Source organism: Hypomesus transpacificus, chromosome 6 (assembly GCF_021917145.1).
Source record: "Hypomesus transpacificus isolate Combined female chromosome 6, fHypTra1, whole genome shotgun sequence".
In the NCBI taxonomy this organism is placed as follows: Eukaryota; Metazoa; Chordata; class Actinopteri; order Osmeriformes; family Osmeridae; genus Hypomesus; species Hypomesus transpacificus.
Genome location: NC_061065.1, coordinates 13,267,492 through 13,293,241, shown reverse-complemented (window position 1 = coordinate 13,293,241; position 25,750 = coordinate 13,267,492). Strand labels below are relative to the sequence as shown.

The 25,750-nt window shown below is 41.6% G+C and overlaps 3 protein-coding genes and 1 long non-coding RNA gene across 14 annotated transcripts; 3 read left to right on the top strand and 1 right to left on the bottom strand.

The window, feature by feature from the left end:
• The first annotated feature begins 84 nt into the window (after positions 1–84).
• On the top strand, positions 85–7,362 carry vipas39 (VPS33B interacting protein, apical-basolateral polarity regulator, spe-39 homolog). The gene is made up of 19 exons (XM_047021856.1): positions 85–887; positions 1,324–1,422; positions 1,560–1,659; positions 1,837–1,980; positions 2,116–2,154; positions 2,325–2,389; positions 2,518–2,574; positions 2,668–2,760; positions 2,848–2,881; positions 3,176–3,278; positions 3,392–3,419; positions 3,678–3,751; positions 3,994–4,069; positions 4,269–4,403; positions 4,586–4,627; positions 4,903–5,079; positions 5,531–5,620; positions 5,803–5,907; positions 6,322–7,362. The coding sequence occupies exons 2-19, from the start codon at positions 1,324–1,326 to the stop codon at positions 6,340–6,342; spliced, it is 1,482 nt and encodes a 493-aa protein (XP_046877812.1). The 5' UTR covers positions 85–887; the 3' UTR covers positions 6,343–7,362.
• Positions 998–18,260, bottom strand: LOC124468876. Of its 3 annotated transcripts, none has more exons than XR_006956242.1 (3): positions 18,113–18,260; positions 7,369–7,471; positions 998–1,650 (listed from the first exon to the last, which is right to left on the bottom strand). It is a non-coding gene; the product is annotated as an uncharacterized LOC124468876 (long non-coding RNA). The 3 variants fall into 3 exon arrangements; XR_006956241.1 differs by lacking the exon at positions 18,113–18,260 and adding an exon at positions 17,061–17,166; XR_006956240.1 differs by lacking the exon at positions 18,113–18,260 and adding an exon at positions 7,613–7,786.
• LOC124468861 (probable G-protein coupled receptor 132) lies at positions 7,848–12,290 on the top strand. The gene is made up of 2 exons (XM_047021863.1): positions 7,848–7,945; positions 10,150–12,290. The coding sequence occupies exon 2, from the start codon at positions 10,152–10,154 to the stop codon at positions 11,208–11,210; it is 1,059 nt and encodes a 352-aa protein (XP_046877819.1). The 5' UTR covers positions 7,848–7,945; positions 10,150–10,151; the 3' UTR covers positions 11,211–12,290.
• Positions 18,261–19,976: 1,716 nt separating the features above from the next.
• Positions 19,977–25,077, top strand: cdca4 (cell division cycle associated 4). Of its 9 annotated transcripts, none has more exons than XM_047021873.1 (4): positions 19,982–20,087; positions 21,112–21,196; positions 22,376–22,515; positions 22,816–25,077. In XM_047021873.1, exons 3-4 carry the CDS (start codon positions 22,451–22,453, stop codon positions 23,669–23,671), a joined length of 921 nt encoding a protein of 306 aa, XP_046877829.1. In that variant the 5' UTR covers positions 19,982–20,087; positions 21,112–21,196; positions 22,376–22,450; the 3' UTR covers positions 23,672–25,077. The 9 variants fall into 9 exon arrangements, with proteins under 9 accessions (XP_046877828.1, XP_046877824.1, XP_046877830.1 ...); XM_047021871.1 differs by having other exon boundaries at positions 22,373–22,515; XM_047021867.1 differs by having other exon boundaries at positions 22,103–22,515.
• Positions 25,078–25,750: the final 673 nt, after the last annotated feature.

Here is a 25,750-nt window from a genome sequence, read left to right as displayed (position 1 = left end):
AAATTTCTCGAACGGGGAAGTAGCATCCTTATACTCATTTCAAAATACATGTCACGTACATATTTAATATGAAATGTCTCAATAATACGCATTGTGCGAAATCGTAGTACATAGATAATATAATAATTATTCACAGTTTTGAATTACAAAATAGGCATACAGTGATCGCATAGCTAGATATATTTGTGCGCGATCTTTTATTTTGAAGTTCAGTGTTTTGTGATTTTCAGTGCCACCGGGAAACTTCCGGGTTCTGAACTGGTTGCACCAGAGCCTGTTTAAGGATTAGATATTAGACATTCTCTGGGTTGCACCATATCTATGGGTTGCACTTCCACTCTTGTCTCCCTCATAGACTTATATCAGAGCCTGTTTAAGGAGAGCCTTGTCACTCCCTATTAAACTATAACATCAATATTTCCTGTGTCTTTCATTTATAAATGTTTTTATTCAACCAGGCGGCAGCAGGCAAATCCAATATTACAACATCAGTTAGTACAGGTTTTTTTTGTATATTTAAAGGCCTGTGTTGTGACTATAAACACATTTCTCTGACAGACCAAGGTAAAGTTGTGTTCATTGGATTCTGGAGCTTACAAACCGAAATGTGGAAGTTTCTTACATCTTTAACTAAATTAAGTCCTTATACCCAGAAATGAATAAAAGTTATCGACCGGACGAGTCAGCTACCAAACAGGAAATGCAATACCACCAACATCCACCGGGGCCGTTGCCTCAAGCGGGTGGGTGTCTGGTTTGTAGTCCTTTTAAACTAGCAAATGCGGAAGCGTTTATACGATACAGGTGTAAACTACAGTTCCCAAAAGCACCACAGTGCCGCTTCTAAAGTCGAGGTGTTGCTAAAACGCTCTTATTGGAAGTAAAAGGTAAATTGTTGCTTATATTGCCCATTAATGTATTCATTATCTATTATTCAACTGTATACACTGCCGTTCTGTATAGTTGTCGTTTTGAACTGTACAATATTATCTGAGGTACTGTAGCTCTACCTATTTGCAGCCTCCAGAAAGCTTCATCCCAGCCGAGTAAACCAGATATCAATTAAGGGGCATACAGTAGGCTAACACTTCTAGCTGTTATCTGTTTGATTTAATAACGTTATTAGGTTAAGCAGCAAATCACTTCTCGTACATCACATAGCGTGCACTATGGTTGGTTTAACAGTTTAGATCGTAGTATTCAAAACAACACAGACGAGGCTAGCTAACTAGCCACTTCTGTCACCCAGTTTCAGTTTTGTAAACAGCTGGTCAATTGGTGGCTATAGTAGTAGTGGACGTGATTTGTTCTTTTTTTCTTCAGATGATAAGGGTTAAGCCGGATGAGGAAGACTATTGGAACAGTTCGAATTTAAAGGTCAAAGCTTTCACGTTTGAGGACGATGATGATGACTATACCAAGGTAAATAGCTCAGAAATTATCCTTTGTCAATGTCATGGCACGTTGTCATATTAAGGACAGACGTCGTTAAACCTGTAACACAGTGTGCAATTAGAAATGGCTGTTGCAATGTTGTTTCTAAGATTTACTTTTTGTAGCTAAAGGAATCCAAGCAGGCAGTGAACAGCATTCGTGATCTTGTTGATGAAGATGACGATGACGTGGAGAAGGTCAGCTGGAGTGGAGAACCTGTTGGAAGTGAGAGGATTATTATTCATGTTTACCTCATGATATTGCAGTGAAGCCTATAATTCCTATTGTCTTGGAGCTAAAATGGTCTGAAAAATAGCCTGTTTCTAGCTGCTCTATTTAAAGGTACACTGAGGCGAACAAGAGGGATTTGTGTGTACTGAAGTGACCATGGGTTTTCCGCAGGTATTGCTTGGTCTGTCAAGGAGACGGCCTCCAGCACCCGGACAACAACAGGCGAACAACGGGAGATGGGTTTCCCCAAAATAGACACTGCTCCCTCATTGCCCAAGAATAACTCAGGGTATTCCTTAAGTTCCTTATTCAAAGGTAAATTCTTTAGTGCTTAATACATTTCATATAGACACGCTTATTACTCAGTACATATTATAATACTAACTTAATGTTATTACTTAAATATTGAGATATGAAATATCTGTACTTTTGTATACTTTTCTCACACAGCAAAGACCAAATTTGGCAATCAACAGTCCTTTTCTGAGTGTAAGCACAATTGTTTCTAGCATTTGCTAAATCTAAATAAGATAAATTATTGTGTTTGTGTGTTCAAAAGTGTGTAGACAGGGAGAGAACACACATTTTCACTGACCTTTAGTAGATGGAATTATTCACAACTTCAATGGTCATAAACATTTTCGTTGCTATCTTTATAGCTTTTAGTGATACGCACAACAGACATTATGCCCCAGAGCTTCGGAAGCCAAAATCAGAATACAAGGTACAGCAGTAATGCAGTTGAAATAATTCCCCCCAAATTATAACCATTTAAAGATACTGCTCTAGATTAGTACCTTTTTTGTAAACATGTAATTAGTTCACTTATGTCATATCCTGTTGTGATTACAGGACTACGTGGGCGATTGGACCCCTGAGGAGACAGTGACGAGAATGCAGCAGGGAAAGGTAACTACAACAGTGGTTTAATGTGCGTTAAAATTCGTGTGACCAAGTGACCCTTACATCAAGAGTTACATTTGATTGTATTCCCCCCCATAGGCCTACTCTTTGGAGAAGTTCCGCTCTTTACAAGACAAACTGCTACTCTTGGACAAGGCTGTGAACGCACATGATGGAAACGTCATCACAGCGGTACAGTTCTGTTTTGTTGGAACAGAAAATATAAAAAAACAAATAAATTTATACTCATAACTCTTTTTCTCAAATGCCTTATTGCAGATTTTGATATATCTAAAGAAATCATTAGGCAAAGGTAAGAGTATTTTTTTAAATGCAATTTTGTACATACAGTTTGTATGTCAAGGTAATTTACCTTATGTTCTTGCAAGATGTTCATAAAAAAACTTGGATTAAAGTAGTTAAACATGAAGTTAAGATACATTTGAACGGATGTAATACTTTTGACAGCAGAGCAAAAGCAACTTTATTGTGTTTGACTTTATGAGGTAAAGACAATGACAGTGTCCGGGGATGTCCCTGTACTTACTGTAAGTCGCTCTGGATGAGAGCGTCTTCAAATGACTAAATGTCCAATGTCTCTTTACAGAAATTCTATTTCGAGAGTTGATTAGTAGGGAAATAGCTCTTCGGCATTATATCCACTACCTTAAGGAAATGGGAGAACAAAAGATTTTGTTGGAGCTGTTCAGGTAGGTGAGAGTGGCAACAGTGAGAAGGTCCTTTTTGAATTTGTCACATGGTCAAACTTCAAGGTCATATCTGTTTAAATGTTGTTTTATCTCCACCTTTTCATGCATTCAAGGTCCTTGGGAAGAACAGAAGACATGTCGGTATGTCCTTAAACATTATGAGTTGGCATTACAAAAAATATGAGGCCGAAAAGTGGAATAGTTTCAGGGATTCAAGTGAAGAATATAATTTGATTAGCATTCAGCTCACTCAGCATTATACACACAACAAATGAACATAGGACATCATGAAATATGCCAAGCAGGGATTTGATCCTTACTATCGTTGTCCAGCCAGTGCAGGTTTAACTTAAGGCTTGCGGTTTATTGGTGTGTTGTTTTTGTCGTGTTTCGAATTAGCTGTTGCAGTACAGAGAATACCTCAATATCAAAGAGGAAAACAAACGGAGGGATCACCTGAAGAGCTGCCTCAGGTAAAAACTTTTTAACTATTTTTCAGTTTTTTACGTAATATTGAAAAAATCATTATTTTGAAAATATGAATTCCCTTCATAGGGAAATTAAAATATCTGAGTGCAGGTTCAATAAATGAGGCATCATGATACTGAAACCCTTTCCCAGATAGTACAGGTGAAATAAGTATGCCATTTCATGAATGATGTAGTTATTGACATGGAGTGAAATCACCTAATTTGCCAGAACTGTCTTTTTTCAGTCTCCCCTTTTCACCAGACGATGCTATGCACATTCAAGACCACTACACACTCCTAGAGCGACAGATTATCATTGAGGTGACATATATTGTGTGGTAAAATATAAGTGTACACTTCTATCACTGTTAGTACTTTGTTGGTATTACACTGTATATTTTTTGTACATGAAAAATGGTGAAGGGCCAACTGCCCATTATGTACATTTAGTTTCTCACAGAAAATGTCTCACTAACTGTCCTGTTTGTGACCAATGTCTTATCATCCCTGCTAAAACCAGGCTAATGACAAAAAGGTGGAGAGCAGTGGCCAGTCAGACATCTTTAAAAAGTACCCCAGGAAAGCCTCCATTCTCAACATGCCCATCATCACCACTCTGTACTACTCCTGCTTCTACCACTTCGGAGAGTCTGACGTAAGCTGCTACTGCAGACTGTTTGGTTATGATCTGAGCCTATTACCTCCAGCTTTTTGGTGTGTGTGTGTGATGGTAAAAGCCTGTTTGAGTAACTGTATGTAAATGTAATCATACTAGTACATGTTAGAATATGCGGCATTTGAGGGAAAAGGATGACAGTGGTCCATTCTCCCCCACAGGGCACGTACAGCAGCCCAGCCAACATTCGGAAGACTTTCAGGGTAAGACGGAAGCATCCTGGATGCAACGTTATCTTGGTTGTTCACAAAGATGTCACAACATTGCTCCTTTGTACAGACATGAATCAGATTAAACCCACCCGTATCAAATAAACGGTTGTGATTGACCACACTGCCGAGTAGAAATCTGTCGGGTGGCCAGAGCAAATAAACATGAGCTTTCACATTTTTCTGGTTCCCAGGCCAACGATTCACAACATTTACTTTTCCTAGTACTGGTCTGGTACTGGTTTCATAATGTTTTTTTCATTTCACAGATTTCAGAGAAACAGTATCTACTCACAGCCCTAGGTGCCAGGGCAAAGCTAAAACAGTGGTTTGATGTTGATGCACTGTTCACCTCTAAGAACTGGCTAGGCTACACCAAGAAAAAGTCTCCTGTAGGATTCCACAGAGTGGTGGACATCTTGCAGAAAAACAACGCACCTGTCTCGGTAGGGCATCTGCTGCTGTAGTATCTTGTAAAGATGGTACCCTGCAGACTGTATCATTTTTATTCATGTATTTTTCATCTCAGCGCTTTGAAGGAATGTGTGCATCTCACACTGCATTGGACTTTGGTTATGAGAGCAAAGATTTTGTCTAGTATTATATTCAACACAAGTAGGATTCCTATGGCTAGCTTTTATCCCTATGGCTAGCTTTTATTCTATGTCATTGCCACACCCTAATTTATGCTGTAGCCTGTACGAATGCACTCAAATATATGTATTCGGCTGTATATGCCCCATATTATGTAGAAAATACATAAGGTTTCTCACAATTCCATGTAAGATAACCCATATAGTATGTTACAAACTGTAATATCAAATACATTTGATTTGAATGGTCCATGAGGCTCCTTTCATTTTCCCTCTCCATTTCCATCCTTTCCTTTCCTCTCAGGTGTTGCAAGATTATGTGAATTTGGTGGATGACACTGACATGAAGATCAGTCTGGCGCAAAAGTACAAGTGCCATGATACCATCATCAATGTGAGACACGGATATGGATAGATGCTCGCAGGACTAGATGAAGACATAGTACCACAACATATATTTATAGATATGTATATGCAAATGGATACACTTCACATAACTCGATGTATGTCAATATTCAAAAAGCTCTACTGGATCAGTTGTGATGGCTGATGTTTTTGTGTGTGACCGCATTATAGACCTACCGGGATCTGAAGGACCGGCAGCAGTTGATTGTTTACCGGGGGAAGATGGAGAGGGGATCTCCAGAGGACAGGAAGATTGAGGAAATCCTAAATAACCCGGTAAGATGGCTGACAAAACTGGGGACTCCGACTACACAGACATGGGAAAAAAGTTCTGTTCTTTCTTTCGTTGTGACTCAAACAACTCCCTGTGTGCCTTACTGCTGAGGTGTAGATATGAGGATACTGTATGGAGATGGTGTATAGGCAACTGGTAGGGTCATCAAAGAATAAATTATGTCTTGCTGATGATACAGGCTTCTACTGTAAGTGCCACCACAATTGTGGCGAGATAATTAGACTAGGGACTGCATCAAGATCCTGTTCTAAGAAGCACTTATTTATTTGAATAAATGTGGCCTTTATGAAAAATAATATCACTAATTTAACATGTGTTGAATTCATGTTTTGTTGTTTTTACTTCTGTTAGATAGTTTGACTGTCAGTGAACAAGTGCCCTGTTTTTACTTGCAGCAAATGCGGTGGAAAAACTGATCTCATCCCATGGAAGATATTAACAACATGCAGCATTTAAGAATGATTGTCTACATTAGTAATGGACATTTTTACCTGACATTATAAGTCGGGTAAATGGTGAAGGTAACAGGATGGCAGAGAAGAAACCATGGAGCCAAACCCTTCCCATTGTTTTTTGCAGTAGTGTTGTCTCACATAAAGCTTGCCCTATAGGTCAAGACTCATTGTCTGGTTTTTCCCTCTATAACTTCTAGGGTGTGCTTGATTTACCTTACCTTGTCAGTTTAGTTAGTTAGTTGTGCACTTCAGTTGATAATTGATCATATACTGAAAGCTGAATTAAGAGCACCCAAAGGAATGGAATGTTTAACCCAGCTCTAATATCAGCCTTGCCAAGTGTCCTTCGCTCATCCTGGGCACTGTGCTCCTGACCCAAGCTAATGCAAAAAGGTGCATCACAAGAAGATATCGTCTGGAATTAAGTGTTACACTGTTGTCATGCACGTGACGTCCTAGTACATTTCTTGTCATTTTAGTTTTACCAAACACAGAAATTAAATAATTGAACATTGATCATGCAAAAATACCCTCATGGCAAGTTGCAAGCTTTTGTCAGTTTTGTTGATTAGATTATTTTTTTGTTTTGACTTGATGAGATTCTTTATTGTATTGTCAGAAGTTGTAACAGTGTAGCCTACCAATATTTTTGGGTTACTGTTGTGGCAGCTTAAAATGGCTTGCAGCCATGTTCAGGGTTGGGGAGTAACGTTTAAAAAGTAACCTACTCAACCCTGGCCATGTTTGCCTTAACACATCTACAGCACAGTGTGTATGTATGTAAATCCAAGAGACCGCACAGACGGTTGAGGAAGTGCTGTCGCAGCGTTTTCTTTTTTCAGTTGTTCGTTTGGGGCACTTTATTTTGCAATATAATTTTGCTTTTTGTCAGAGAGATTTTTGTTGGCTCTCTCACAGAGAAAACGAACGGAGGACATTCCTGGAGATCAAAGACTGAGTAACGTGCTTATTTTGTTTGTTACTTACATTAAGGTGCACGTTTCAAGTCTAAGCAGCTCCCATGGTCCGTAGTAAATATGTACTTCACAGGGACAATCTTGAAGGAGGTCCACTCAATCCGCTTCATTAACTGTTGAGAAAATGATGCCAGGTTTGGTTTACAACCAGAGGACCACAACTAACTGAAATTCAAATAGTCCCTGTTATCATAGGCTCCTGTAAATGACTGCGTGCGTGCGTGGGTTGCCTATAACTAAATACATTGTTTTACCTGGATATAATTTTCTCTGAACATGTTTGAATTGAAGAGACAGTTCTAAACAAGGTTTCCACAGACAATTCCACACCAAATTATTCGGTATAAATATATCAATGTATATTTTAGGAGAAGTAAGCTTGTTTCAGTGATAAATTAATAATGTGTCTGTAGCGTCCCATACCACCCACGTGACAATTGGGTCTCCTCGGGTACCTCCCCCTATCAAAGCAGACATAAAGCAATGAACTGCATCAAACCAGCACACAAGGTAGATATCGGGCCGATATGATGCTGACACATCCTCTTTACTAGGTTTACTATGAACAAGAGCGACACAGTCCAACGGTAAGTTTTATTTTCTAAATGTGATACTGCACAGGGAGCTATTTGCAAAATTATTTGAATTTATTTAACATTGTCATTACATCAGCCACAGTTCATTTATTGCACAGATACAACTGACTATGTAAAACAATTAAAACACGTTATAGGAATGGAATCATGCAGTTAACTGTAGGCCATGTGTAGGCTATACACACCCACAACACTCCCAGTTGAGAAGTGAGGGCTCTATATTGAACAGTTGGCTATAAAGTGGACGCAATTTAGCTAATCGTGTGTTTAATAGGGCAAATTACCATTTATTTTTACCTTGTGGATTTTTCTAACATTTTCAGACAAATAAATGTTTACTTTCTGACCTTTTTCACTTAAACCGATAGTAAAATGGTAACGCATTATCATTATAAAGCAAAGATTAATTCATTAATTAAGTATTTAAATTTGTCATACATTATAGTTTAATTGAAACCTTAGACACAACTTTAAAAAGTAGCTGAAAAAATCAAAATGTTCATCACCACGGCGCTACCGCGCCGACTCCACGTTCCACTTTAACTATTCAAACACTGTCACTAATACGACCCGGTTATATCCAAACTGCAAGAGACAAATCCACAAAAAAACATTTACCCCCAAAATGCCCTGAGCAACGAGATGCGGGTGTGAAATTAACGTGTGCCCATGTCACATGGCTAATAGAAAATGACACACAAGGGGTTTGATGTGCGCTTGAAGTCATATGGCCCATATTTTCCATTAACGTGTGACAGTAAAGAGGACATGTAACACAATGAAGACAAAGGTGCTCAACGTGCCGAGTATTCTTCTCATTCATATATTATCGATCCAGACAGTGTCTAGTCAGGATGGTAAAGCCTTGAGTGGTCCAATGTGGACACACTATTTTGAATCCAACTGGTGCTAATGATGACCTATGCCGCATTTTCAGTTTCTCTGTAAAAAGTATGTTTGCTGATGCTGCTGGAACTAACCAACCACAATGACAGGGTGCCAGACGCCATGTCAGACTATTCAAGACAGTTTTTTCCAAACCATGTCTGCTTTGATAAAACCTAAATAAAATGACTGCTGACTTTACCCATAAAAGTAGGTTTAAGGGGCTGTGATATGCTATGCATGGACAAGCCCCTGCACCCTCTCCACAACCCTTATTGGTTGCTTTGAGAGACTTGCTCTTTACAGTGACCACAATTTACAGGCCGTTTCCATGTTTACTGATCTACTTTCCACTGCATCCTACAGTATTCCCCCCATCTCCTTTGAAACTGGTAATTATTTTTTTAGGAGATGTCTTGCTAAGCTTGGGAGGCTTGTTTGAGGGAGCAGTGGGGAGCTGTGGGGATTGGGTTGGAGTTGTTTTGCTGTTAGAGGTTAAAAGCTTGTGCAAAATATCTCAGACTGATGTGCATCTGCTTTGTTACTGAAGCTGCATGATTTATCTGGTAAAAATGCAGTGTAGGCAATCACAAAACTATGCCGAAACGCAATTCCAAATCTCTACCTGGGGGTGCCCCTGTCACTGGGTAGAATGCGTATAAACACATAGGCCAAGGCCTTACCACAACAGCCCAAGTTTGTTTCCTGCCTGAACAATTTACAGCATGTCATGCCCTCCCCTGCCTTTCATGTCACTATAAAAATAAATCAGAAAATACCCCCAAAACTCTCCTTAAAATCTCAAATGCCTGGGTACCCTGAACAGTGTCATTGAACGAGTCATCGATAAAGTCCACCATCTCATCCTTCATGGCTATAGATGATTGTTTTAGGTGTAGAGGATTTTTTCAGGGTTCATATCATAACCCAAGAGACTGATGTCTGTACTCATTACTTCTCAGTGAAGGTAGGGAGTGTTAAAAATAAAATAACGAAGTGACTATGAGATGGCCACACATTTTGACACATTTCATGATTTCCATAATCCTGAGGAAATGACTGTGAAATCCAGGTCAGCCAACCAAACGTCTTTTGCTCTTGCAACAGTTGACCAGCCCTGTACGTAATTCTGTCTGTTTCTTTTGACTCACTCATTAGACTCGTATGTAGAAGTGTTTTTGGAGGTTTCAGTGAAGTGAAACAGTAGCTAGAGGATATGACCTGCATACAAGAATAGCAAACGTGACCTCTAGTTCCCCCCCCCCCCCCCCCCCCCCCCCCCCCCCTCCGTCCCTCTATCTGCCCCCCAGACATGATGCATGAGCAGACGGTGACTCTGACCAGCTCGGGGACAGCAGACTGGAGGGCCCCCTCCAACTGCACCGCGCCGTACGACCAGGACCGCGTGCCCCTGGTGGTGCTCTACAGCCTGGTGCTCATTATCGGGCTGCCCGCCAACATGGCGACCATCTACCTGACCTGGCTCCAGGTGCGCCGGAAGAATGTGCTGGGCGTGTACCTGTGGAGCTTGTCCCTGTGTGACCTCATGTACCTGGCCACTCTGCCCACGTGGGCCGTCTATGTGAACGCAGGTCATCAGTGGCCATGGGGCTCAATGGCCTGCAAGGTGACGGGCTACTTGTTCTTCACCAACATGTACATCAGCATCTTCCTGCTCTGCTGCATCTCCAGTGACCGCTACGTGGCGGTGGTTTACGCCATGGAGTCCCGAGGCATACGCCAACAGAGGCTGGCGGCGGTGGTCACCGTGACGATCGTCATGGTGGTAGCCGTGGGTCACGTGCCCGTGTTTACAATGCCGGAAGGCAATACAGACAAAGGGGAGAGGCGCTGTTTTGAGCCGGGTCAGAGCACTGCCATGGTCACTGGTTTTAACTATGCCCGCTTCGTCATTGGCTTCTTGATGCCGCTGGCAGTGCTGGTGTTCACCAACCGTGCCATCCTGGCTAACGTGCAGGCCAGTACAGGACTACGGCCATGCGAGAAGGAACGGGTGCGCTACCTAGCGGTGGCCGTGGTGGCGCTGTTCCTCGTCTGTTTTGCACCGTATCATATTATCCTTTTACTGCGGGCTGTCACCTACCACTTTCCTGATCTGGGAGCTTGCCACTTTGAACAACGCATCTACACGCCGTATACCATCTCTCTCGGTCTGTCCACCTTCAACAGTGCCATTAACCCCATCCTCTATGTGCTGTCCAGTGACAACATCCGTAAGGAGATGAGTCGCGGCCTGGCAGGACTCAGGGGTCGCCGAGGAACCCTGCAGCCTCGCTCCACAGACAGCATCCAGCACCAAATGAAGAACTCATTTAAGGTTGCTACCACCAACCCAGTGGGTGGTAGCTGATGGAGGAGGTGAGGTTTGATTTGATTCTATATCTGAATGCAGACTTTATGAAAGAAGGGCGTCAAGTTTACCACTCTTGTGGTACTTTTCACAGAACAGTAGCAATCTGAGACGATACAATGCAGCCTTGTAAAATGTGTTCCACAGAAGCACGGTTGTAAAGTTTGCTTAGGTAAGAGAAGACTTTATGGTGATATTGCCTGGGGTGTCCCAGTGGCTCACCTGGTACCTGGTAAGCAAGGCCTTACCGCAACGGCCGAGTACAATTCCAGCCCGGACAATTTACTGCATGTTCTTCCCTCTCTCTCTCCCCTTTGCTGTCTCCCTAATTACTGTCACTATCCGTATTAGAGAAGAAATTCCACAAATATCTTTAAAAAAAGAAGTTATTTAGCCAAATTCCGTCTTTTAAGTTTTAACAGAGAGATTGATAATTGTTATTTGGATCTAGATTTCTTTTTTTGTTTTGCTATTGACATACAAGATTGAGACATGAATGTGGGCAGCGTTTTTCGGAGTGTTCTCAGATGCCATTCACACCAGACAGTGGTGTGAAAGCCAGTCTAATATAGTCCAACTTGTTAATACTTTATTTGTACCTTGAATTTTTGTTCCTATTTATTGTGCTTGTAAAGTGTTCTTGACAATTTGATTCATCGTTTTTACTTAATAAGACATAAATTAAGTTATTTGGGTGTATTCTGTCATAGTGTATCTGGTTTTTTATTTATGAAGAAAGACAGGAAATATATTTGTAAATGTTTGTCATTGTGTTCTGTTTTTGCATGTAAAATGTGTGACATTTCTAATGATCTTATCAGCATTGTGGATGTATTTCTGTGTCAGCAGCCTTCAACCTCAAAATCAGGCTGCAAGTTTCATAGAGATACTTTAAGCATGGGACGTTTCAAAGGATTCAGCAGATCTGAGGTTTAGAATTGCCAGTTGAAAAAAAAACGTGTTATTCACAGGAAGACCATTTTCAAAACATCTGTCTAGCTCTTCTTAAAGATGCTGTAAAGTGGATTTGAAAATGAGTTTGAAGTTCATCACACCACAGAAGAATGTGTTGTTAACTACCCATCCAAATTCGAATGAATAAAACCACCGACAAGTATGTTAAATAAGGCTTTGAAATTGTGTGAACATCAGCAGTCTTCTCTGCTTGAGACTGGGGGGGGGGGGGGGGGGGTCGCCTGAAGGACCATAAGCTCCGCCCCCTCAAATTCATTGAATTTAGCAACAAAGTATTTCACAGGAAATGAATCACTGCTTTTCTTGCACAACAGCAACACTAGCTAAATCAAGTGCAGATATCAGAACAGACCTACCTGCAGTGTCTGAGTGTTTTATGTGTTCATTACTTTGTCTTTGCATCGTACCAGCTGAGTAACAGAATGCAATCATGTAGATAGGTTGGGTTTTTGCCCCACATTTACAAAACCTGAGCTGAAAACAGGAGAGAAACTGTTCAACGGTCTAACTCCACATTTAAGTACGACAGAGTTTTCGTGCTTTGCACATGCTTTCAGGAATTTCAAATCATGGAATATGCTTTACAGCATCTTTAAGCTTTGATCTTGATGGATTAACTACATATGATAAAGTAGAGGACATCCATCAGAATAGACAGCAAGGCATTACATGTATGAGCCAAACTCTGGGTAGCGCACGTCAGGTTCCCATCACAAGAGGTGATTTCCCAATTAGGAGTGTTTATCACTTGTGCAAGAAAAGCAGTGATTCATTTCCTGTGAAATACTTTGTTCATTCTCAGATTGACACACAGGAAACATCTTTCTCACCAAGACAGAGATCACATTTGTATTCAGGTAACAGGAAGATTTGGTGTGTATTAACTGTAAATGTGTGTTGATGTGGATTGTAGAGGTTGTGGTGGGGTCTTCCTCCTCACCCAAGTATCTTTGCTTTTTCAGTATTCTCTAGTATTAGGAAATTGAAGCATCTGTAGATCTACGTCTACTGTATATACTGTGTGGGTAATAAATACTTTGGAATCTATGGGTAACATATTATGTCTTCTTCTAAATAAAACTCATTGTTATATTAACATTTTCAACATCTATTTTTATAATCAGAGAATCTTTGAATGTAATAGGAGTTCAAACACATCCAACATGAAACGCAAACTCTCAGGAGACATATCCTCCCATTTTGTAAGTGTGCGAGTCTAGACAGTAGTAGACTTGGTTGTGAGACATCCTGCCGGGCTGTGAGTGTGAGTGTGTGTGTGTGTGTGTGTGTGTGTGTGTGTGTGTGTGGGGGGGGGGGGGGGGGGGGGGGGGGGGGGGGGGGGGGGGGGGGGGGGCACTTTATGTGTGAGAAAGACAGGTGTCTGTGGTGGTGAGAGTTTGGGTGTGGTTGTCCATGTATGGTAGTCGTTGAGCAATTCTGCACAGCAGCACACAACAGCTGCGTATATTGAACAGCAATGGAAAAAAATGGTTAGGACAGCTCAGTGGTAGAGCATTTTGACTACAAGTCAAGAGATTGCCGATTCAAATCCCGTTGTATGTTTCAAAAAAAAAAGGAAACACACAATTCATGCACAATGACAAAATGAGCTTAGCTGTGAAGCAGCTACTGTGTCAGAGTTTTAGAAATCTGTGTTGTTTGTTTTTCTAGGGAAACAGTCTACGCTTACAGCATGCTTGTACTTGGCCCCCCTTGTGATTGTCCATTCACCATCCCGTTGTTTAGTGAGTGTCCCCTACTCTATACTGAACCCAAGTCACAGCCACTGGGAAAATGCTTGTACACACGTATTCAATTATTCTTCTGCCTAGAGGTTGAAGGACTGCTTTTCTCATACAGAGTTTCCACCTCATCAACCTGATTTCAGTAATCAGTCCTGAATACACAGCACAGCCTGCATGAATAATAGTGTCTGAAGTAGAACTCCCTTACACATATGAACTCGATTTGTATGTGAATTAAATATCATACTATCTTATAAAGTATACATTTGACTACAATAAATTCGTTACATTGTTTCAAGCGCAGAATATTGGTACGTTATTCTTGTTATCATATCTTTCATACTGATTTGGTTGTTTCAGAGGGACAGCCATTATAGATTGAGTTTGTGGTACAGTATATCACTGAAAATGTCCAAGGGGGGTACTAAAGGGCCATTGCTCCCATCCCACCACCCCATAGTACAACACAGCATGAAAGGGTACATTTTGGAATAACTACAGAGGTCATAGTGGAGACAGCAGATGGTCATATGGTACATCTGCTTCCTGTCTTCCACATACCTCATGAATAATTAACCCACTCAATGACCAAGACAGGCTGCTTAATTGTACCCCAATGAATCATTAAGTAGGCAGCACCTGGTAACAGCCAATTGGAACTCTTCTCTACCGAGAGGGGAAGTCCCACATACCCCCTCGACCCCTCCTCCCCGCTACCCTCTTGTCCTTGGCCTGGCAGTGTGGTTGGTCCCTGACAGTCTGTTTGGTGGAGTGGGCAACTGTCTGGACGGCCTAATGGCCTGAGGTTCTGAGGGTATCTGTCTGTCGGGCTGACAGGTGACAAGAGTCTCAATCTCAGCTGGAGGCCACTTAGGCATTATTCACCTGACTGCTCAGCCCCGCCCTCTTCCCCTCTCTGGGTGGGGTTGTTTCTGGGCAGGGTTGGACAGAGAAAAACATGGTGGGCTGGAGGAAGGAAGAGGAAGGGAACTGGGGGCAGTTGTTGACAAGGATACCAGTTTCCCCCCATGTTTTATTAAAGGACTTGGCTAATGTTGAAGATGGAGTCAGATGGCTGAGGGGTGAGGGAGTCGGGCTAGTAATCAGAAGGTTGCCGGATCGATTCCCCGCCGTGCCAAAATGACGTTGTGTCCTTGGGCAAGGCACTTCACCCTATGGGAAGGGGAATGTCCCTGTATTTACTGTAAGTCGCTCTGGATAAGAGCGTCTGCTAAATGACTAAATGTAAGATGGTTTGTGTGTGTGGTCAGCACACACACAAACCTAAGCGCCCTTAACCTTTTCCACTTTGCGCAGAAAATTACATATGAGGAATTACATATGAGGAAACATGCTGAAGAAGCACATTTTCGCATCAAGTTCCATATCGGCGTTGTGTAATGATGTTCTGTCAATCATCGGCTGCAGTGCAGTCAAATTTGACTTCCTTCCTATCTTCTCTCTCATGGTACCCATTCTCACTCGCTGTTATGTCTTTGGCTTTGTTTTTCTCTCTCATATATTTCTTCCTGTCTACTTTTTTCATGAGCAGCGTGAATTATTCATGCACAACAAGCACAAGCAGCTCCCCCTGCCTTTAGCCTCAGAAACACAATCAAACCCTCAACCCCTCTGGCATTCCTTGGATAAACACTTCCCAAAAGATATTTACCCAATCCATAAGAATTCAGGCTGCAGAAACCACGACATTAGAATGCAGATGGTACCTCGATACAATCTATGTGCAAAATATCATGCTCTAGGTAGACTATTTTCCACACAATCATCCTGTCAATAGATTTTCTGGCATTCATAATTCATTGACCCCAATTCACTGACACTTCATCTAACTAGTTAACAGTATTGAGATATGGTTGTCATAGCCCAGTTACCCAAACACCTTGATGAATGAAGGGCTTCACTAGCTTCACTTAGTGACTTGTCTGCTTTGATAATACATCTATTATTTCAATCAAATTGAATATCTTGGTCAATTGGATGGGAGTCATGACTATTATTAAGGTATTAGAATCCATTATCTGTGGTCAAGAGAGCAAATGATGTGTTTTCTATCTTGTATTTACCAAAAAACTGATGACAGTGGAACAAAATGGGTTAAATAGACGAGATGGGTATGGCTGCAGCCTGCAGTCTCATGCCCTCCCGTCTCATGGCCAAGCTGTCCAACGGAAAAGTCAGAGGGTCAAAAATACTAAATCGCGAATTATTTTACGGATGGAGTTAAAGGCAAGTTCGTGAGCACGTTTGTTGCAACAAATTGAAAAACTCGAAATAGATTTTTTTTAATCAATATATTATTTGCTGATTTCTGGATGTTATTGTTCTGTCCCTGATGTTAACGTATATTTGATGAAACCTGCGATGACCTTCATTTAAAACTGCATCAGCGTTTTATGTTGACATTTGTTAGCGAATATTAGCTAACGTTACCTAGAGCAATTTATGGTTGCAGACTTTAATGGTTTCTTTTTGTGATTTTCCTTAAGGTACACATCAGTGTCTTTAAAAAAAAGAACACACCGCAGGTGACAAAAAATGCACGGTGTGCTGTTACCGACCATCATTGTCCCCCAACCGTCGTGGTTGTGCCTAACCTTAACCTCGACCTCTGCTACGACTCCTGGCCTTAAACTAATCCTAACCTCAACCATCGTTGTGACGCCTAAACTCAACCGGGCCTCTCAGGCTGCAGCCGTTTGTAGTCTAGCTAAACAAAAACACGTACACCAAAATAGGAAGGAGAAATAGCGGACCAGACTAGCTTTTATTTTGAAAAGTAGAGGCATGAGACGGGAGGGCATGAGACGGGAGGGCATGAGACGGGAGGGCATGAGACGGGAGGGCATGAGACGGGAGGGCATGAGACGGGAGGGCATGAGACGGGAGGGCATGAGACGGGAGGGCATGAGACGGGAGGGCATGAGACGGGAGGGTGCAGCCATAGCAGAGCCTGTTTAAGGATTGGTTAGTGAAGGACTGACTACGACCAGAGATCCCGCTTTGATGGCATCCGAAGCAGAACCAGAATGTTGGAGCATTAGCAACATTAGCAACAACATTAGCAAGCCAAAACTCTTTCTAGCATGTGTATTGACAGGGAGAGCCTAACCTGTCAGCTGTGTTGTCGATGCCACGAGAGAAAAGTGGAAGTAACCAGAGCTTGCCGTCAAGCAATAGCTCTGGTCGTACGATGTGTATGACGTGAATGACATTTTCAAAGGCTTTTTAGAACAGAAAGGCGACTTTAAAAATATCTAACACCCAGCGGTGTTCATTTTTTTGCCTCCCCTTTCGAATTCAGAATTCATATTACCAGACAAAAAATCATATCCTGAGAAAAGTGGATTTTGAGGGGTGTAGCTCCATAGACCTCCATTCATTCTGCACTCGACCGTTAGCGTCCTCATATGGAACTAGAGTGGAACTGCAACCAGTTCAGAACCCGGAAGTTTCCCGAGAATGGGAGTTCGACATTTTCTGGCCATACACTCTTGAAACAGACTGATAAATCACTTTGCTTCCCCCTAGGGGTTAACAGCTGTATACGCCTCTAGCCAACATCAGTGAGCTTTGAGAACGTTTTGGTGGAAAAGTTCATACCTCGTGTCTTTGACATGAGGTTATGGATTGTCATAACGATTTGTAGTGTTATAGAGGCCCAGATACTAGGGTCATGTTGAGAAAGTGGGATGAGTGGATGAATGGATTGGTGTATGGATTAATGGATGGTCACGTAGACCAATATGGGTGGGTGGTCGTGGTGGGACAACTAATAAAATATAGTGATTTAATAAATTGATCAAATGATGGAAAATCTTTCATTTTCACACCGTGTTCTGAACAATAAATAGAGCTGTTTTCTACCACTAGATGGAGACAGATCCTTGGCTTATCTCTGACAATGTTTCTCACTTATCTAATATCTATGAGTGTGTAATTACTCTATCCCTCAATCTCCCGCTCTCTTCCTTTCAATCTCTTTCTGAAAAGCCCTCACCACTAACTGAGCATATATGTCTAGTCCTTCCGCGCAGTGAAAAAGACATGTAATAATTTGCCCTACCTGACCAACTCTTTGCCCATATTTCCACCCCAAATCTTAATCTTACTGCATACTTTCACAACGGGTAGCATACTGATAACAGTTGCTTCCATACCTACCAGTGGAGTCCTGCTGTAATGGCAGAGAAGTACATGTGCTCCCATGCTGACTCACTTCCTCTTGTCTGCAGGTTAGCTCGTGAGTCACTCTCAGACCAACAGGCACACGTATGCTGCCGGGGCATAAATCCTTGTTTTTAAAAATGCATGGTAACCAGGCCGGGCAACAACAAAACAAACCTGCTCAACAAGTTTGGCAAGCTCCCAACAAGCAGCCAATGCGTCACAAATATATTTTGTTGAGGCAGAAGTAGGCTGGACAATGTTGAGCCCAAGTTCAGGTGCACATGGGATTGCTGCCACTCATTTGGCGGTGGTGGCAGGGAACTTGACACACTTTTGGCATCAGTCAATCTCATGACTATGACATGTGGTTTTAGGTCTTAAACCATGATTAAGACATTTCCAGAATGGCAACATTTCGATATCAAAAATATGATATTTATCCTCACAAGTAGTTGTAGTAGTATAGTTGACCATTACATCACTCATACCTGTTGCCTGTTGGGATGAAGTGTAATATAATAATTATAATTCAAAATGAGAGATATAGGCCACAGTGGCTGACTTTGCGATAACCAAAGATTTCCGGTCATCTTACACTGTGATACGTTGATAAGGGACGACATGGGGAAGAGTGGGGCTTGGTAAACAGACAGTGTCCACTATTCTTTATTTTATTATATTAATTGAACTGGATTGTGTTTTAAATTGATTATGTATCTATGAAGATGTAGGGGTATTCCTGGCACACTGTGCAGCCCTCAGAAGACACCTACATCCTCAAAATACATGATCAATTTGAAACATAATCTAGTTCAATTGGTTACTGGTTCAATATTGCTATGAACTGGGGAGGGGTGTTAAGCCCTGTCCTGGACTCCTGTTTGTTGTGACTTCATCATTTGTAATGACCTCATGTTCTAGAAGAATTTATGACTTTCATTGGCTCCTCACCTCTTTCCCCTATTTGAACAAAACGGCAATAAAAAAATATATATATTCATTTAAATTAGTCTTTTTTGGTGTATATCATGTAACCATATAATCCAAACCTCCATTGGGCCTCATGATGTGCAGGCTAAAAAGGCAACCGTGTTAAAAGTGTGTTACTGGGAGCATCCTCCGCAAGCTGTGCCCTGTTTCTCTGCTGTCGCCTTTGTTCCTGCACCTCAGCCTGGCCCGTGACGGTGCTGTCTCTGCCTATTGTGTGGAATGATGGCCAACGATGGGACATATGTTGGGAGGGGGTTAAGGTTGTCATCGGAACACAATGAGAATCTGCACTCTCCACTTTCAGGCAAAGATGAGTCTCACAAATAAAAGCTTTGGGCAATACCAGATGCATAACCAACATTTTGGTGGTGTTGTTTGTATGTAGGGTAGACACTCTATTGGGATGCAGACCTATTGGTCCAATTAAACCTTTGATTACACAAATTATTTCAACATTGCCTTACATGGAAGTTCACAATGATATTTTCAAAGTAAATTTAAGACTCTAATTTATAATGCATACAAAAAAAAAATTTGCAATACAATGGTGATACATTATTTCAATCTCTTAAATTTAAGGTTGGAACATTTGTGTGTATTTGTGCTCAACTAAATGTTAAAGGTTCACCTCAAGTCAAGGTACTTAATTTTTGATTTAGTACATCTCAGATGGAACATTAGTCTAAAAATGTTTCCCAAACAGAGGCCTTATTGTGTCCTGTCTGCCGGCTAGACCCGTGGTGGAATCTGTTTCTTCACTGAGGCTTTTGTTCATGTTTTCCTGGTTCATGCGATGGCCTGTCGATCAAGCTGCATGTGTCCGCCCACTTTACCCTTCCCTCTGCCGCAGCTGGCCGCCAAGCAGTCGATCTGGCTTCGAATTCAGTCTGTCTGAGAAAAGCGGAGAGGACTGCGCTTGTTATTTCATTACCCACGTAGAGCACATGAACACTCGGAAAGTAAAACGTATTATTTAAAGGTAAGTGGGTAAAAATTGACGCTGCATTATGTAATTATGTTTCGATTGTAATGAGTTAAATTGTCCGTCTGCTCTTTAAAAATAAAAGTCCCCCAAATATAGTAAATGCGCGGTCGATTTCGAACGCAAGTGCTCAATGCGGAAGTTCACGAGTTGAATTCCTCATCAACCTTATATGTAGGCTAAGTGTTACTCGGTAGCATTTTATGTAACGATATTAATTCGGTTTTAATATTTATTTACACGTTGTGTGAATGTATCCGAACACATTGTAACTTATGTTGTAACTCAAGTTTTGTAGAATGGATTCAAGATGGCCTCTTGTGTCCTCTCCAGGTTGGGGTTTGTGCATACATTTGGAGGCTTCTAAGTCTTTACTACACTTACGGTATATAAAATGGTTGCGACAGTTATTTTATAGAAATGTCCTAGAACATCCACCGGGCCCCAATAGTTACTCATACCTCTTTTTCCACTGTATTACGGCTGAAGTGGACTCATCCGGCGGTGATGGCAACGTTCTAATACCACGTCAATGCGGTGGGGGAGGGGAGTGTGTCTTGGGTGGAGCTTGAACACAGCACAGGCATACGGGCAGAAAGTACTCAACCCCCCTCATACTGGTTGTGGAACAAGCGGTTTGGCATACGCTGTTGTGTCTGTGATAAATCACATTAGTGGATAATTTGAAAATTACGGAAATGTTGAATTTAGAGAATGTGTATTTTTACTAATTAAAATATATGACGTAGTAACATATAGTCAAGAGGCACTATGCACAATTTACATAAGACAGTATTGAAGAGGTTAAAAAAAGTTACATTATAATGCAAAGGCGTATCAACCATCTCAGCTGCACTTCTGGAGCATTAATTGTACTGAAAGGAAATACTCGGTAGGGCACTGACCTTTCACTTTTACCTACATTTGCCCTGTTCCGTTCATAATATTACAATTTTTTTGTAAAATGAGTGCAAACTTGAAAGGTGTTTATATATTACGTGACACCTCCCCTGTGATGTAGTTTTAGTTGCAGAGGATGACATTCTGGTGTCAGATGGCATTCTGGTGTCTGTCCCTACAGTGCTGGGATATCACTCTTGTGTCAGGTAGGCTGAACCCTCATGCCTTTATCTAAACTTCCACTAAACCCCCCTTCAATGTTGTCTGTTACTGTACAAGGGGTGTCTATTGAGACGTCAATGTGATGTTGTGTGATTTATATTTAACAAATCATCTCCATTGCACAGAAACGCTGCCCCCTCACTATCAAAAATGATTTGTTAATTTGTTTTGCCTGCAACTAACAGTAGAATGGTTTGGTGCAAAGTATCCACCTTGCTTAACAAATAAGGACATCTTGGTTTTCATCCAATGCAATGCAACATCAACAATTGCATTGAAGATGTCCTCAGCTGACCTCAGATTCAGTAGTATGGGCCAGTGTATCTCCCCTCCCCCCGTGGCACACAAGCAGTCAACCATGTGGCGTTGGATGTAATGTACATTGACATGTAGTGGTCACTGTCATGTGTTCTTCCTGCTTTAGTAGTATTTTGGTCACTTTTAGGCTCCTGTTACCCTGTGGGTGGCTGGTCGTCGTGACTGCAGTGTCCCAGCACTTGTCTTGGTACTGGATATATGTACAGTGCAAGTGCTGTTCAGCCATGAGACATTTTCCATTTCTGTGTGTCTACCATCTTGATTTCTATACAGCACAATAAAGATGTACTGTACTTACAAGTACTGTTACTCATTAGCCCTTTTCAGTTTTGTGTCTTCATTTCTACATAGCACAATTCTTTTGCTTTGGCAGATACTTGCCTTGGGATCTTTTAGACGAAAGGCACTATTGCACATCTTTGTGGATGGCATCACATGGCACAAGTATTGTTCTGATGTTTTCTAGGGTTGCAGTTCATCGTAGTTAGGAACAGTATTCGAAGTACTATGTTAGGCAAAATCGTTTCTAAAATCTGTGTAAAATGTGCTTTTGAACCCCTTTGTTTTGACAGGCATTCATTTTAGGTTTGTAACAGAAGATGTTCAGTGGATGTTGACCCTGACAAGCAACAACACTCTGTGCTAAGAATTCAGATGAATGCAAGATTGCCATTGATCTTACTACTACTTCCACTTCATCAAACGTTGTCAGTGTCACCTGTTTCTAGACAAGAAACTGGTGGCTCATCTAAGGCAGGAAGCAAACGAAATCTGGTAGCAAAATGTTTTTTGTTGTTGTTTTGTTAAGTCCAGTGATCTACAAAGTTGGGTGTTTCACTCAGCAGGTATCTTGGTGGTCTGCTTGACAAGATCTGAAAGAGTTGAGAACAGAAGCAGTTTGTCAGTAACACGCTGAAGTGATGAGCAAAAGAGGAAGTCGTCTCGTGTATATGCCAGTGCGCCGCCGTAGGAAACGTAGAGAAAAGTAAATGAACAAACCCTTTCAAGTATCTTTTTCTGAATAGTCTTTTGTGGTGGTGTTCAGATGCAGTTGCTTCAGGTTGGAAAGTGAATGGATTAGCATTATTCATGTTAGAGTTTGTTTAGAAACCCCTTAGTTCTATCGTAGTTATATTTTGACTTAGCTACCTATGAAGAAATGTGTTGCATCTTTTACACAGAAATGTGCAAGTAATCAGCAATACAGAACTGACATTTTAAAAAAGGTCTGTAAATCTGTCACGGTATCTTCTAACCCAGGTCTTTGGCTCACCTCCTTCCTCAGGACCACTATGTACTCTAAAGGCACCAAACGTAAGTTCGCTGACGGAGCAGACGCGGTGGCCGGCGGCAACCCCGAGGGTCCCAAGATGGCGCCATACAGCCTGCAGCGTCAGTCCCTCCTGGACATGTCTCTGATCAAGCTGCAGCTGTGCCACATGCTGGTGGAGCCCAACCTGTGCCGCTCGGTGCTCATCGCCAACACCGTGCGGCAGATCCAGGAGGAGATGACCCACGACGGCAGCTGGCAGGTGGTCACCGACGCCTTCGCCAGCTCCGGTCAGAGCTCGTCTGAACGCCTGGTTGCCACGGAGGTTCTGTGCCGGTCCTCGGGACTGGAGCAGGATGCGGGGCCCAAGCTCTTCTCTGTGATGGGCTACGATGGATGCCACGAAGAGGAGGTGGTGACCGACGAGGCCTTGTGTTCTGTCGCTATAAGCGACGGAGCCACTACCTGTCTCTTGGGGACCATTGGCCACTGCTGGGAGAGGGCCGAGCTGAGGGCAGAGGCCGAGTTAGAGAATGGAGCGACTGAAGACTCGGGTTTTGGAGATGATGATGATGAGGAGGAACTGTCAGGTCAAGAGTCCAAAATGTCAACGGGAAAGGTTTTTGGAAAGTTTGAGATCAAAAACAATAACCCCGGGTCAGACGCGGCCCTCGAGGAGCTGTTCTCAGATGTTGACGCCTCTTACTATGACTTGGACACCATGCTCACAGGCATGCAGAGCGCCCCTAAAATGGGTCCTTATGACCTCTTGGACAGCCTGGCTTCCTCCCATGGCCCTGCCTCCAACTCGAGCTGTAGGGCCGATCTCAATGAACTCGACCACATCATGGAGATCATTGTGGGTTCATAGACTTGCTTCCGATCACAGACACAGTTATCATGTAAAACTGGTATCTTTCATTTACATTTTGTTTTAATCCAGGTTAAGGCTCGGATACTGCTCCCATTTTTGTGTGTGCCATCGCTTTGTCCTGTACGTGTGGACAAGGCCAACAATGACACATAGGTAAATTATATTTCAAAGCAAGTAAGGAGTATTTGAATTGTTTTTCAAACTTCATCATTCTTATTTCTTTTGCATGTTTTTGTATGTGTATTTTTTACGTTTTGTTTGTACCTATTGTTGGTTTTCCATTTAATTTATTGTACTTGCAGAATATCACTACATGAACTGAGCGCCGAACAAGATATTTACATGTACAAATATTCTTACAAAATGATGAAAGATTGATAAAAAGTTTATATAAAAGTATTCTACTATATATTTTTTAAAGGTTATACATTTTTGATAATTTTCACTATTGTTTTATTTTCTATATGCCTTTATCCAGAGGATCTGCACAAAATCTCTTATGTGATTGGGAGTCATTTAGCATTCGTCTTCCTACCTTTGGGTATGTTTGTGAACTATAGCAGCTAGGAGGTAGAAAACATGTTCAAGAAAACAATATGCTCATAGCGTATTGCACCCTCTGCCTTTGTCTTTGGTTTGGTGCTATGTGTGCAGTGTAGCATTGTTCTGACTCCTACAACCTCAACACCTTCAGCCATACAACTTATGCACCAGGGTTAGTTGCACCTAGCCTGTGCGCTGTCATTTGTTTGCCATTAGAAGTCACATATTCTGAATTGTTTCTTTTTCAATTGAAGAATATTTATGGGTATTTCCCATTTATCATGACTTTTAACTTATTATATTTATTAACTGCAAACATACATGCTTTACCTTGGTCATACTTCAGAGTTTTCAGTTGTGAAACATGGTATTGGGTTACAAATGTAATTGTATGAATTTAGTGCTCTTACAATGAAAGTATTTAAACTTTGTTAGACTAAGCAAACTATGGCAAAATTATATATTGGCTGTGTTTGCGACACTCAAAACATGCAGGTGTCTTGAGACCCCTAAAGTGGTATACGAATAACCTGTCTTACTAAATAGTTTGTTTAGTTTCTACATTTGTCACTCAGTGCAGTCGTTTTTAAGACACCTGCATGTTGGAATCAGGATCGAAAGAAATTGTTATTCCGCACACTTTTTACGTTCAAAGGTCTTTGCTCAGGCACATGATGACATTGGGAGAATAATTTCTATTGACCGTGCGGGAACAACTAGGAGTGAGATATATTACTTATTTTATCATTAAAGATGACTTATGCAGTTTCTGACCATGATCTAGTATAGATGATGCATTTTTATACATACAAACTGTAGCAGTTTATACGTTTCAAAAAATAAAGGATACAGTATATTAATATGGTGTGTTTTTGTGTGTGGCATCAGTGTACTGTGAGAATAAGGTGTGTTCATTGCTATATTTTGAATCTTGATTTAGACACAATTCAACTCCCATCTGACTGCATCAACAACATGAAAGAAAAATAGGCCCTTCTACCTTGGTGTAGGTTTACTGCACCACTTAAGAGGAACACTTAAGTCCTGCTCTGCCTGAACAAAATACAATGGTAGGCTATGATAAACCCCTAGTGGTGTTACCGTGTATTCATGATCAAAAGAACATATCTATAAATAAAAGGTGATATAAGGTGAACTTTTTTTTACAATAGGCCTATATCAAGTATCAATACTTTCCAGATGGGGAATAATCTGCTATGAAGCGGATTATAACACGGTTGGAAGTCATTATTTGTTTATCCAATGTTGTCCAAACTAGAGGTTTTATATAAATGTATTTCCAAACGCAGTGCCGTCTGCTCTCTTGTTGGTAGTCACGTTTCAGTGAGTGCAACACGACTAAGGTAGGGGAGGTGGGGGTTTTGTACTCTGCCAATCAGACGTAGTTACTAGGCGGGCCTGAGATTTCATTGGTCTAATGGAGGTTATCCCACCTGACGAACATCAATCAGCCAGACTCATAGGCCGGACTGCCTTCACGTAGGTTCTGGATGGATTGTACTGTGAAACCGA

Bases quoted from the DNA above. Each gene is read 5' to 3' on its own strand.
- cdca4 (XM_047021872.1), top strand. From the start codon at position 22,451: ATGAGCAAAAGAGGAAGTCGTCTCGTGTATATGCCAGTGCGCCGCCGT. The intron at 22,516-22,815 runs GTAAATGAACAA...CTCCTTCCTCAG, and splicing joins CGTAGGAAACGTAGAGAAAA to GACCACTATGTACTCTAAAG.
- LOC124468861 (XM_047021863.1), top strand. From the start codon at position 10,152: ATGATGCATGAGCAGACGGTGACTCTGACCAGCTCGGGGACAGCAGAC.
- vipas39 (XM_047021856.1), top strand. From the start codon at position 1,324: ATGATAAGGGTTAAGCCGGATGAGGAAGACTATTGGAACAGTTCGAAT. The intron at 2,761-2,847 runs GTACAGTTCTGT...GCCTTATTGCAG, and splicing joins ATGGAAACGTCATCACAGCG to ATTTTGATATATCTAAAGAA. The intron at 3,752-3,993 runs GTAAAAACTTTT...GTCTTTTTTCAG, and splicing joins CACCTGAAGAGCTGCCTCAG to TCTCCCCTTTTCACCAGACG.